General features: G+C 41.4%; 1 protein-coding gene across 9 annotated transcripts in view; it reads right to left on the bottom strand.

The window, feature by feature from the left end:
* The window catches only part of DYSF (dysferlin), a 352788-nt gene that overhangs the window by 176402 nt on the left and 162215 nt on the right, over positions 1-14171 (bottom strand). For all 9 annotated transcript variants that reach the window (XM_063457567.1, XM_063457574.1, XM_063457569.1 and 6 more), the window contains 3 exons: positions 12904-13019; positions 10605-10718; positions 1766-1943 (listed from right to left, as the gene is read on the bottom strand). In XM_063457567.1, the coding sequence (XP_063313637.1) occupies positions 1766-1943; positions 10605-10718; positions 12904-13019 (408 nt within the window). The remainder of the gene's footprint in view (positions 1-1765; positions 1944-10604; positions 10719-12903; positions 13020-14171) is intronic.

Below are 14171 nucleotides of genomic sequence, written 5' to 3'. Positions count from 1 at the left end.
GCCCTGTAGTATGTAGAATTTAGAAGAAGGTCTATAACTTAAAGTAATTGGACAATTAATAATCCTGCAGACTATGCATTATATATACGGCAGGGCAACACATTTCATGCGTTTTCATAAATATGACAAAATTATGACAATGTGTCCCTGAAAACATGGTGAATCTGGTAACCCTACATATATATAGATCATGAGGCAAAGAGTTTTCCCACCCCTTTGTTTACTTGGTCAGCGGCTGATAATTCCATTGATTTGCAGAAATCACACAGGTGTAAGACGGCCCCTTATTGCTCTGACATCACAGAAGAATTCTACACTTCCGCCTTTGACAGGACAAGTACTTGTACAGCATGGAGTTGACTCATACTGTGCAAGTCCCCACTTCACCTATCCAGCTCTCTGATACAACCCAAGCTACAGCAGCACACATGAATATTTGGCTAAAAATAAGCTGAAAGCAGTTGCACTCTGGCGGCTATCATTTTATCTGGAAATTCTACTCATCAGATCGGCTGGTGGTGGTTGTACTACAAACCACACACAGGACCCCACAGACCAGAACGAGAAGCTACTGATTGACAGGCTGAGGCATTTCCCAGCCTGGGAGAAACTCTTTGATGCTGCTGCCTGAATTGAAAGGTGATATTGCTTTTATTTATTTTTTTTGTTTTTGCATTTTTGTTGCAACATTCTGCTGGTTTTTGACGGGTTCTGTCTTCTAAACAGAGTTTTGGCCCAGCTATAAATAATAAAATATATAAGAAAGGCTGTTTACTTCACACACAGTTTGTCCCTTTAATGGACATCGGCATGGCCGGTGCTTTAATTACCCTTAAAATATGCATGCAGAAAATGAATGAAATGAATTAAAATGAATCCATAAAAATATAAGTTTAGTGCAGGTCTTTAGTGCAGGAAATATCTCTTTCTTCGTGTCTACGATCAAACGAGTCCTGTAATAACTGCTAAGATTTACTTTTCGTATCTGTTTGTTAAATGTCAGATTGTATCTGTATTGTACTGACTGTGCTTATACTCAAGAACACCAGACCTAATAGTCTATTCTAACTGGTAAATAAATATAGAAAAATGTGCGACTCTGCTGTTAGGTATGTAGTGACGTACTGGGTACCGCACTCACCAAATAATCCAGGTGTCCCCCCTTTCAAGATATGCAGAATAAATAATGATTCACGCACTCCTGGATAACAAAAATAGCAGCTTTATTGGGGCAAAAACTGCAACGTTTCGACCCTACCAGGTCTTTATCATGACCCGTAGGGTCGAAAGTTTCATGTTTTTGCCCCAATAAAGCTGCTATTTTTGATATACAGGAGTGCCTGAACTGTTATTTATTCAGCATATCTTGGAAGGGTATGTATGTACTGTCTTAATATTACGGGAAGAGTTAATGCTGTATATGGGTAACTTGTGATTAATAATATTTCGATTTGGGCAAGAGAAGTGGAAAATACTTTAAACAGATGTAAATGGCAGCATATAGGTCAGGTAAAACACCATGTCTCGGAATCAAATTAACCTCCTCTTCCGTCCATTCAGGTCAGAGCTACAGCAAAATGTAAGCTGGTTTATAGACGATGTGTCTGTGTGTTTAACTTGCTTTCCTTTTTTTAAGCAATTAGAAGCCTGCAGGACTGGAACAGGCCATATATTAAAGCCAGTAATGTTTTTATAGTTTTGCGATATAGTTTATTTAGCACAAACCTTCTGCCCCCGTCCACTATTAGCAATTCTTGTCGCTTACCATCAAACACGGCTCTGCTGTACTGTGTCGTTGAGGGCAAGGGCAAGCAGGTTGAGTCAAACTTATTGCCATAGTTTCCAATGCTGACTTCAAACTGAACTGCATCATCGACATCTTGAAGCATGGTGGCCGAGTAGAACGCAGCAAAGAGACAATACTTTCGTCTCCGAAGATATTTCTGCGGAATAATTGGAAATCTTAGAATTGAGTGTATAGTGTAAAATTGATATTAGTGAACTAGACAAGTTCAAATATATGCTTGGGAAACTAGAAAGAAGAGCAGAAGGTATTTTATCAGCCACGACCATTACTGGTAGATTTGACCACAATGTTTATTCTCCAGGCATCCATCTGTTTCAGAATGTTCTACTAGAGTTGGAGATTCTCCCCCAACACTTTAAATTAAGTTTGGTCAAAAAGTAGACCACGACAGTCACGTTGCCTTAGCAGCTGTAAGGTCTCCTTGCCATCTCTGTCTTAAAACATCAAAAATAGGAGTCAAAATGAGGGACAATTTCAAGTTTTAGAAAAAGTCCTTCCTTCCTGGGTCAGTGTACTTAAACTTTAATTTTAGTGACAACATGGAAAAGGACCATAGCTTATCTTTTCAGATGACTAAGGCATGGAAGTGGGAACTGATGAATTTAAGGAATGTAAAAACCTACTAAATTAGGCTATTTTTGCACTTTGGAGATCTGCATTATAATTTTATTGAGAGCAATGTTTCAAAAATCGCTAATTTTCATTAAGCATTAATACTTTAAAAAATCCTTGGATGGATACTAAAATGGTATATGGCATTCGCAGCGAATCTATCATAAATGTATTTAAAATAAGCACTGATTAAAATCATTGATCTGGTACCTACTGACTAATAAATACATTGCTAGATTGTTTCCAAACGTAGATTACATTTCTTTATGTCAAGTCGAGTAAAAAGGGAGAAAGACAGGAGGAGAAGTTAAAACAAATATCTATATTGATATATTATGTATATTTAATAAATATATAAATATAGATTTTTATTTTTTACTTCTTGTCCTCTCTGTCCCTGTATTGGTCACGTCTCATTTTAACTGTGAAAAAAATATCACAATTTAGTTTCCATTTCCAAGCCATCAATCAGCTATTTTTCCCAACAATCATCTCATTTTTGGCGTCACGGGCAGAATCCCAAAGCAAACAAATATCACGCTAGTCGATTGCTTGGTTATACATCCATAGAGATCATTGGAGATAAGGAATTCAGCCAAACCACCAATCGGTCTAAATTTGGAGTAATTGTAATGTCACTGAAACCAAATGCCCCAGTCTGAAACCACTGTCTTTTCTACCTGCACATGACTGAAGTAGAGCACCAAGGATGAGGTTTGCTGTTTAGATGTTAATTGGGAAGATAAGAAAGTCGGTGTTGAACCGCGAGCCGAGCTGGACGTGCACTAGCTGAGCTTTGCAGGAGACCGCGGGCAATCCACGACCATCGGGCACACAGAGCAACATGGGACACCCCAAAAAAGGTACCACACCTGCCCAAGCCTCCCACAGACAATCCGCTGTCAAAACGGGCGCCCTTAATAAATTTTTTAAAGAAAATCCGGCGCAAAACGACGCCGACGAGATAGGCCCCAAAATGGCGGCGGAAGCTCTACACGAGCACCCCTCATCCTCACCCCCACTAAGCCCAGCCATCTCGGACAGTGCCTCCACAAACATAGATGCTGACCTGAGAGCCATACTCAGCAATCTACCAACTAAACAAGATATAGCAGCCTTGATCCAGAAAATGGAATCCTCCTTTCAAAATAAATTAGACAACATGGCGGCGGAAGTTAAAGTGGTAGAGGAACGTATAGAATCACTGGAAGATAATCAGGACCACACACTAACACAAGTTAAACAGGTCCAACAGGCACTAGAAGCACAAAATACGCAATTAGCGTTAATGTACAGAGCTATTGATGACCTGGACAATAGGGGGCGACGTAACAACCTAAGGCTGAAGGGCATGCCAGAAATAGAAGGGGAAAACCTCCCTAAAACACTCCAAGAATTATTCAACTACCTACTGCACAAAGATCCAGCGGAACATATCCTCTTTGACAGAGCCCATAGAGCACTTAAGCCAAGAGGTCCAGCCTCAGACGCCCCGAGAGACATAATCTGTCGCCTACACTATTATGGGGTGAAAGAAGACATCCTCCGCGAACTCAGAAAAACGACTCAACCGCTACTGTTTATGGGGGCCCAAATACAAATTTACCCGGACCTCTCCTGGATGACTCTGCAAGCAAGACGAACACTTAAACCCCTGACAGATATCCTGCGTACTAGGAACATCAAGTACAGATGGGGTTTCCCCCTCTCCTTAACAGCCACCCATAACGGGACCTCCGCTACTGTAACCACTTCAGAGGACATTGCCACGTTCACTTCTACCTTAAATCTCCCGGATGTACAAATACCAGACTGGTACGGCCCGATTCAAGCTCCTCATAATTATCCACGTCCTCAGAGATCAAGATGGCAAACCCCGCCAAAAAGGCGTCGCAACGACAACCAACCTCATCTCCGAAACACGCAAAGGCAACAGGTTGAACCACACCGATTCTGAAACCTGAGACGGAAACACGACATAGAAAAGAACTGAAAACCACATAAATTGCCAGAAAAGCGTCTCTATTCACAGGTTATCACACTCTTAAGAGCCTGCTCAAGACTACTCACAAAGGGACTGAGACACTGATTTCCCACAAGACATGGCTACATCAGCCTCTCCTTCGAACAGCAAGTCTCCCGCTCAATTAGACCTCACGAGCCTAATATGAAGCCCCGACTCTTGGAAAACGCCTGATACACAGGAAGCCTGGACTTAAGACATGGCAGCTCTTCGTCAATGTCTTATATCAAGCCGGAGAAGGGACATCGGTGCGATCCCAGTGACTTTTACCATAAAGCTGAGTTTGGCACCACAGATCTTGTCACCCACACCTGAAGGGCTCCAAATACCCACGAACTTATCTGACCAAGGAGCATACGTACTTGCTGTCTACCAAAAGGTTCAGGGTTCTGTTGTTATGCAAACCACTAGATAAACCTACTGTGTTCTTCTGCTCCCTCTCCTGTCCTTTCTCCCGGCCCTCTGGGCCGCGGGCCTGCTCTCCCACCTTCCTCTTTCCTTGCTCTTTTTACCCTTCACACCTCTCCAGTACAATATTTAGACATGTATTTGGGGATGTCGGGAGGGGGGGGGGTGGGGGGCGATGGGGGGGGGGGAGAGTCGGGTGCCCTGAAAAGCCACCACCAAGAGAAAGCTTTTGAGAGTGTTGACCATAACCGAAGCCGCACACAACCTGACACATAACTGAGCCAGGAGACCCGTTCATAACGAGCAAAGCTCACATGTGTCCCAATTCCACACTAAAACTTAACGCCCGAAATCCACTTCCTTACATAAGTTGACAGGTGGATTGCCCGCCACCTCTCCTTATATCACTCAAAACAACTTAGATTTACCCCCCACCACAGACTGCGAGACACTCTGCAGCAGCATCACAAGCCCCAGCGGTGCCATATCTGTATCCCCGAGATCTCCCAATACACTCGGGGAAAGCCACCGGCTAAAAGGGCCTACACACCCACAACACCTCAATTGCTAGCTCCGGAGTTTATTCAAAGTCTTTGTATATAGTTGGATTAATCCGTTTTTGATATTCTTTCTTTTTTTATTTTTTATTTTCTCTGGTTGATATATTGTAATCTGCACTTAATACTCTCGCTACTAGAGTCGATATCTCTCATATATTGTTTTCAGTGTATCCACTGTGCCTGCATTTACATTATCTAACATTCCTAGAAGCAGTGACTTCACCTAGATAACCGAACATGGCAACCATACGTATCACGACCCTAAACACGAGGGGGCTTAATTCACCAACCAAAAGATCCCTAGCTCTTCGAGAACTTCACACTCTCAGAACAGACGTAGCATTTCTACAAGAAACGCATTTTAAAGCTAACTCAGCCCCAACCCTTCGCAATAAACACTACCCAACAGGCTATTTTAGCAATTATGAAAGCTCCAAATCCAAAGGGGTAGCCATTCTGATAGGGAAACACGTACCCTTCACGTACCTATCACACCACTCAGTCTCAGAAGGTAGGCTTTTGATAGTCAAAGGTAAGATAGGGAACACCGTAGTGACACTTGCCAACCTATACCTTCCTAATAGCAAACAATGCAAACATACACGCAAATATCTGAACGCAGTAGACAAAACCACGGAAGGGATCCTTATACTGGGGGGAGACTTCAACATCTCACTAGATTCTGACTTAGACACAACTTCCAAGTCCACTAAATACAACGCAACCTCCAGATCTAGAATCGTTCAAATCCTAGACAATCGTCACCTTTTTGACTGTTGGCGAATAACACACCCCACCTCCCGGGACTACTCCTTCTTCTCAGCGGTTCAGCACACATACTCGAGACTAGACATGTTCTTCCTGCAACACAGACACCTACATCTCATACGTTCCTGCGAATACGGCCCCATTACGTGGTCCGACCATGGTCCCCTATCTATGTCTATCCAGATACCTAACCTGTTCCCATCTAGATCACAATGGAAACTTAACGACTCATTACTCAACGACCCAATACATGTTGCCCAAATACAGGAGACGCTCAATAACTACTTTGAAGAGAACAGCACACCTTCGGTTTCACCCACAGTAATCTGGGAGGCCCATAAAGCCGTTGTACGGGGACACATAATTGCCCTTGCATCCAGGCACAAGAAAACGAGGGAGGCCCAAATTACCTCTCTCACGGAGGACATTAGACGCTTAGAAAATGCTCACAAAAGGCACACGATCCTAGATACATATAAAGAACTCATAGACAAGCGCTCTACCCTCCAAACACTTCTGAACACGAAAATTCAACGGTCGCTCCTATATACTAGACACAAGTACTACACCCAAAGCGGAAAATGCGGCCGCATGTTGGCCAGGGCGATACAAAAAGAGAGGCAACTAACGTACATAACCCACATAAAAAAATCCGCAGGGACAATAACCCACTTACTGCCAGACATAATGAGAGAATTCCACTCCTATTACTCAAACCTATATAACCTAAGATCCCAACCACCAGATCCGGAAGCCATCCAAAATTTCCTCGCAAAAAGACTAGCCCAGACAATCCCTCCAAACGCTAGGCAAATACTAGACTCTCAACTCACATCAGAAGAAGTCTCCATGATTATAAGACAACTACCACTAGGAAAGAGTCCCGGGCCAGATGGCTTTACAGCCAAATACTTCAAAACTTTCTCCAAGACCCTGAACAAACCGTTCCTAGCGGCGTTCAATTCCTTAAACCATGGGCACACTCTGCCTCGAGAAACACTAGAAGCGCATATTACACTTATCCCCAAACCAGGCAAGGACCTAACGGAATGTGGCAGCTACAGGCCCATTTCACTAATAAACATTGACCTTAAAATTTTTACAAAGATACTAGCTGTCCGCCTCAAACCATACTTGCAGGGACTAGTTCACCCCGACCAAGCTGGGTTCGTGCCAGGGCGAGAAGCCAAAAATAATACCACCAAAGTGTTGAACCTTATATACCATGCACAGATGAAGGGGGACCCGAGCCTTATCCTCACAATCGACGCCGAAAAGGCGTTTGACAGGGTGGACTGGTCTCTGCTAACAGCCACAATGCAGGCCATGGGCTTCGGCCCCAATTGGCTGTCGTGGCTCTCAGCTATTTACTCTAAGCCGGGTGCAAAAATAAGGGTTAATGGCCAACTCTCAGACACAGTCCATATCTCTAATGGCACGAGACAAGGATGTCCTCTGTCCCCCCTGCTTTTCATCCTAACACTAGAACCCTTCCTTCAGGGGATCAGAAACAACCCGAATATCCAGGGCATACACATAGCCGACCGGGAATACAAAGTTTCTGCCTTTGCAGATGATTTACTATACACGATAAAAAACCCAGAAACCTCACTACCCCACCTGTTGCAAGAGATCGATCTATATGGCCTAGTATCCAACTACAAAATAAATAGTAGCAAGAGTGAGATCCTCCCCTTGAACATTTCAAAGGGGTTGGAGACCAGACTTCAACAGACATACCCATTCCACTGGCCACAGAATTCCGTAAGATACCTGGGAATACAATTGACGAACTCCTTACACAAAACATACGACCTCAACTTTCCCCCACTATTGGCCAACATTGACAGAGACCTAAGAACCTGGAACAAACCTCAATTCAGCTGGCTCTGCAGAGTACACATCTTGAAAATGGCCATCTTGCCGAAATTCCTTTACATTTTACAAACACTACCCATAAAGATCCCAACTTCATTCTTCAAGACAGTAAAGCACTGCCTCTCCAACTTTCTGTGGGCAGGAAAACACCCAAGGACTCAATACACAAACTTAACGAGACACAAAACACAAGGCGGCATGGGGGCACCAGACGTAGAGACATACCATAGGGCAGTCATCCTATCCCGTATCTACGATTGGACTAACAATTACAACCAGAAACAGTGGGTACAAATAGAAGCAACCAGCCTACAAGTCCACATTCGAACGCTACCATGGCATGCCTCAGGCCTGGAATTAGTACGCCCAAACCACAAAGACCATCCAACATTAATCCCTACACTAAGATACTGGAACAATATTAAGAAATCCGACCATGTTGCCCCGCATCCATCCCCACTGTACCCGATTACAGGAAACCCACACTTCAAACCAGGCATTCCACAGAATGCATACCGAGACTTCGGGAACCAACAGGAGCAACTACTCCTGAAAGACGTACTAAACAGTCAGGGAATGGTCCCTATTTCGGATCTAATCCCCACGCCCACACACACACCAATGCAGGGTTAAAAATACACACAACTCATGCACTTCCTACAAACTCAACCTACCCTCACACAAGGTAGCAGACCATTGACAGCATTCGAAGCTAGAACCTTTTTGGGGACTATGACAAAGAAACACATCACCGTGTTCTATAAATGTTTACAGACGGATCTCCACGCTCACCTCCCAGAATTCACAAAATCCTGGGAAAAAGACTTAAAGATCACAATTTCACCTGACGATTGGAGAACTATATTTAAAAATGCCTTTAAGTCCTCTAGCAACACTATAACCCAAGAGAGTAACTATAAGCGCATTTCTAGATGGCACTTCACCCCAACCAGAATATGCAAGTTCTTCCCGAACGCATCCAACCTATGCTGGAGATGCAAAACTGACGCAGGGACCCCGGGCCACATCTGGTGGTTTTGCAATGTAATACAATCATACTGGTGCAAAATAACCACCATAATAACACTTATTACGGGCTACGCAATCCCACAATCTCCTGAGGCCTTACTATTCATGCTCTTCCCCACCCCTCTACCAAAATCAATGCGTACCCTACTCTATCATCTGCTTACCGCAGCAAATAGTCTAATTCCCCTCAAATGGAAGCAAACCAAGCCTCCATCCATCAGGGAATGGATTACCAAAGTGGACACCTTTAGGCAAATGGATGAGCTCTCACACTCCTTCTCTGGCACTTACGATGTGTTCACATATACCTGGGCACCCTGGGACAAGTATATTAAAGATTCTGATGGTTCTCCACTCCACGATACTTAACCCACTTGGTTTTTCTTTGAGCCATTCAGACGATTACCTAATATATACGTAACCACACCGTTACAAACTGCTTCTAATACCTCACTGAACTACTGTGTATTGTTCTCTAAGATGACAACAATGTATTTTAGGAATTTGTCAAGCTAGGACTACCCTAAAGTTTGAAACTTCTGTACCACTCGTGCATACTGTAAAGTATTACATGTTATGAGATGTATGACTCCTATATCCTTTTCACATGATGTCAAGTGCAAAATTAAACAATAAAAGTTTATAAAAAAAAAAAAAAAAAATATTGACTTAAAGAGATAAATTGTTTGACTGAAATGTGTCAGATACTGGAAAATAGTTCATTCCTATAACGTATGAATCTAAAGTAAACATATGGTGTTCCCAGAGTAACACAGATTATTTGCCTTTTGCTAGAATATACAATAATTAATGTATAATAAAATGTTGCTTCTCATTTCTGTTGCACCCATCTACAAACCAATGACAATATGTATTATGTGTGTATGTAAGATCAATACCTGCAATTACTTTTATCAGATTGTCAGCAATAGACTGCATTATGTAGTATAGAAAGCAGAATGTTGTTTTGTAAAGTTTAGAGGCAGACTTGCTAAACAATAAAAAATTTGACCCCCCCAAAAAAAAAAAAAAAAAAAAAAAAAGTCGGTGTTTCCATGGATACAGAGTATAATGTTTTATTTGCTGTTAAATAATGGGAAACTCTAAGGTTCCGTAAGAATAATTAGACTTTGAACAAAATGGTAAAATGTTTCTCATAATAGCACTCTGTTCTCCATCAGGCCAACCACACAGAATATTAAGAAGGTTAATAGAGTGGAAGAAATCTACACATAGTCCATCAAAACATTTAACTGTATTTATGACTTGCGTCGACCCACAACCTCCTCCTAACCAAATTAACCTTCTAGCATGTGAAATCCATAAAGTGGGAGACACAATCCACAACCCAATTAGGATATTTTATGTCTTCCTGATTAAGGAAAATGTTCCAGTCTTGAAAGTAGAAACGTTTCCCAGGTACACCACGAAACAATCTGCACAATTATTTATAAGACCATAAGAATTTAAGTTCTTTTTTTGCTGGAGACTATTTCCTTCAAAACAGACTTGTCATTACCTCGACTCGTAAGATATCATCGGAAGGAATATCGTCAACCTTCTGCTCAATGTGTTCCACAAGTTTGGTATCCAGCTCGATCAAGACTCGCCCACGATAGGCCACTCCTTCCCCCTAGAAGACCATCGACACATCAATTAAATGAAAGATGTGTGCTAAATGGTGAATAACAAATCAGGGGACTGCTGACATGTGTACAGTGTTAGTTGAGCCCAACGATTAGCTGAAAGGTTAGAACACTGTTTTAGGGAGGGTAATGCAGATTGAAATGCTTGGCTCCATTCCTTTCTACAGTTTTGATAATTGTATTTATACAGAATTAAAAAGCATTATATTATATAGATTCCTTACAAAGAAACGTATATTCTAAAACACCTTTATAAACTGACCTTGGCTCTACCCCAATACCTCCAACATCCTTTCATGTATGCATTTCTTGTCATCCATAGCATGTAAACTCTGATACACATGAACTATATGATCCATGGAATATGTCTGTGTTCAATAATCATAGTATGCTCACCTTTAACGGAGTGGTGATGCAGAAAATGTTGATACTTTTTCAATAAATGACAATGTTTATCATTTTTTACATGCAGAATTAGTAACGTGCAGGCTTTCATTCCAAAATGTATTAGGTCTAAATTATCCGTGCCATACGTTAGCCACATTACTGGTTAACATACCTCTTAAGTGTCCCTATTTAGTAGGGACAATCCCTATTTTGGACTTTGTGCCTCTGTCCCTACTGTCTATCCTAATTTCGTTCTTTCAGATGAAAAGAAATTCTAGGCAAAAATAACTGAGCTCATAAAACTATCTAATCCAGACCTACCAATAGCCCTGATTTTTGTGGGATAGTCCTGATTTTGAAGTCCTGTCCCACCTTCCCGATGTAGTTCCCTGGTGTACCGCTTCCGGAACACCAGGAAATTGTCTTTGGTCAGCGCAGAGCCTGTGAACAGGCAGAGAGTGCTTCAGCAAATCTTTCTGCAAGTCCTGTAAGTTGGGGACTGGCCTGAAAGGTCACTTCAGTGGGCATTTTCTGGGCATACCAGCGCATTATGGCCATCGTCAGTGACACAAATCATGTCAGAGATCGCGCCCACCCATCACAATCTCAAACCTCCCAAAGTTTTATTTAGATAATTTGTCTCAATGGATCATTGCATTGTTGAAGCTCTTCATTCACTGTATAGGTGCCAATCAGCTATTTCCTAGGTAACACCATATATGCCATGCTATGACATACAGCTTAATTTTACAATTATGTAACATGACCCTTTTGTAGGTATTCAATAAACAAAATATAAAATGATAAAGACTTGAAAGTAGGCTAAGTAACATGAAAAAAAACAAATAAAGGAAAATTTGCTGCAAATTTATAATCGCATTGGGAACCGGCCCATGTGGCAAAACAAGAAGAACCATAATACTTCGGAATTTTAGAACTGACTAATGTGATTTGGTGAAGTAATGCATCCAACAGGCATCACTATTCACAAATACATGTTTATACAATGTTTTATTTCACTTTGGAATATTATGTAGTATTCAAGTATATTAAGCTTAAAATAAAACGAGGCAGAGAAGTTCTCCAAAGGTGAGCGTTATTATTATTATAATTTGTGCTACGTGGCATTTAAAGACTCAAATATGCAAGTGACTCTGCAATGCAGCCACAGACCACAAGCATTTGTTACTATTGTATTGCAAGTTCAGAGAAGTGACGTGTCCTGTGTATTTGTAAGCTCTCTGGGCTACTTTCCATTTGAGATTTATAGGGATAGGAAAAACTGTCTTAGCCTTCACAAAAAATAACATAGGCACTTTATATCAGACGTCAAGAACAAGAACTGGGCCGTTAGCTTTAAAAGGAAAGCAATCTCCTATTAATGGCACCCAAATATATTCTACTGAAGATAATGTAAAGTTATTATGGTCTATCTCAGAAGTAGGCCTCCTTTGGCATGCCAGATGTTTTAGACTATATCTCTCGTATCTCTTACAGTCACCATGCTGGCAAAGCATCATGGGATGGGAGGGGTAGTTCACAGCATCGTGAGTGCCCAAGGTTGGCTACCCCTGGTCTGTCCTAATGAAGCAGGCCCAGGGAATTTTTTGTAAACAATAGATCCTGTTAAAACCAGATTGGCCCTCTGGTATACGCAGTCAAACAGACTCTGCTCAGGAATATAATACCATACATTTCTTGATCTACTTCATCAGACCCCATGGGACATGATCAAATATCCAATTATTTCGTAATAAAAGTGGGACATCGTGATTTAATTCTTACTTTCCCTTTGTTCAGCTCTTCGTAGGGGTCAGGAAAGCCCGTGAATTCCCGAGGACTCCCATACAGATTCACGTAGCAGGGTCCAAAGGTCGGAAGGAATCCCAGACTATCGTCAGCTAGAATTGAATCAATTACAAGAATAGATCACTGTCAGGTGGAACACGGTGTCTTTGCACAAACAAGTCAATCAAGCCATGCATTTCCAACTCTACAGGGTTATTCCATAAACAACAGCATTTCCTAGTTTAAAATAATCAACCCGTGACTCTACCAAATTAGGAGAATGTCTCTAAAACAGCTAAATGCTGCCAGATTTCATTTTACTGCTATTCACGCGTTAGTAAATTACCACGTTAGCAAATTGGAGGCTTTGTAATGTTTAATTAGAGATAAAATAAAGAAGAAAATGTGCTTGATCTCCTCGAACATAGGTGCATACATTAATTGCGCCTCACAGTATTGCCATCAGTTATTAGTATTTGCTTCTTATGCCGAATACCATATGACACATGCCTTGACGCATCAGAGCTGTGTTGGCAACATGAGGAGGAACTACATGATATTGGGCAGGTGGTTTTGATGTTGTGGCCGATTAGTGTAGATACGGCCAACACTTTACAATTACAGAATAGGGATATCATGACGTAAGAAAGAATATAAAAGAGTTAATAGGTAGATTGATAGAAACCATGATGTCCAACAGAGTGAAAACTCTGCTGTAGGTCATCAGCGGTGATCTTGTGAGCCTCGACATATTTTTGAAACGATATGGGTCTGATTGTGACAGAGACTGGCTGGGCCTGGGATAGCTCATTGTTTGGCTCATCTCTCTGCTTTTCACCACTAGTAAATCTCCATTCTCCTTTATTTTTTATAGAGCTAAATTGCGAATCAATCAATATATTAAACATTATAAAATGCAATGAAAACAAAACAGAATATCACCCATTACATTATAACAGCTGCTGAAAATACAAAGAGTATTGAATTAAACGTTGAATTGTTTGCTTTTTCTATATCACATAATAACACATAACACAAAAAAACATGCTTTGTATAAAAAAAAAACATACAAAGTATTATTTTTTAAAGCAATGTATTTGCATGAAAAAAGCATGTTGGTGGTCAATATTGTCTCAGTCAGTACTTATTGTCTTTGGGCAATGATATATTTAAAACAATTTCTGGAATTCAAAGTTCTGGTTGTCTCCTTACTATACCTGTGCTGTGCCTTTCTGATGCTGATGTGAGACGGAGAACCTACTGCA

Source organism: Pelobates fuscus, chromosome 6 (genome assembly GCF_036172605.1).
Source record: "Pelobates fuscus isolate aPelFus1 chromosome 6, aPelFus1.pri, whole genome shotgun sequence".
NCBI lineage: Eukaryota > Metazoa > Chordata > Amphibia > Anura > Pelobatidae > Pelobates > Pelobates fuscus.
The sequence above is the reverse complement of the archived record's forward strand: the minus strand, read 5'-3'. Positions and strand labels throughout refer to the sequence as shown.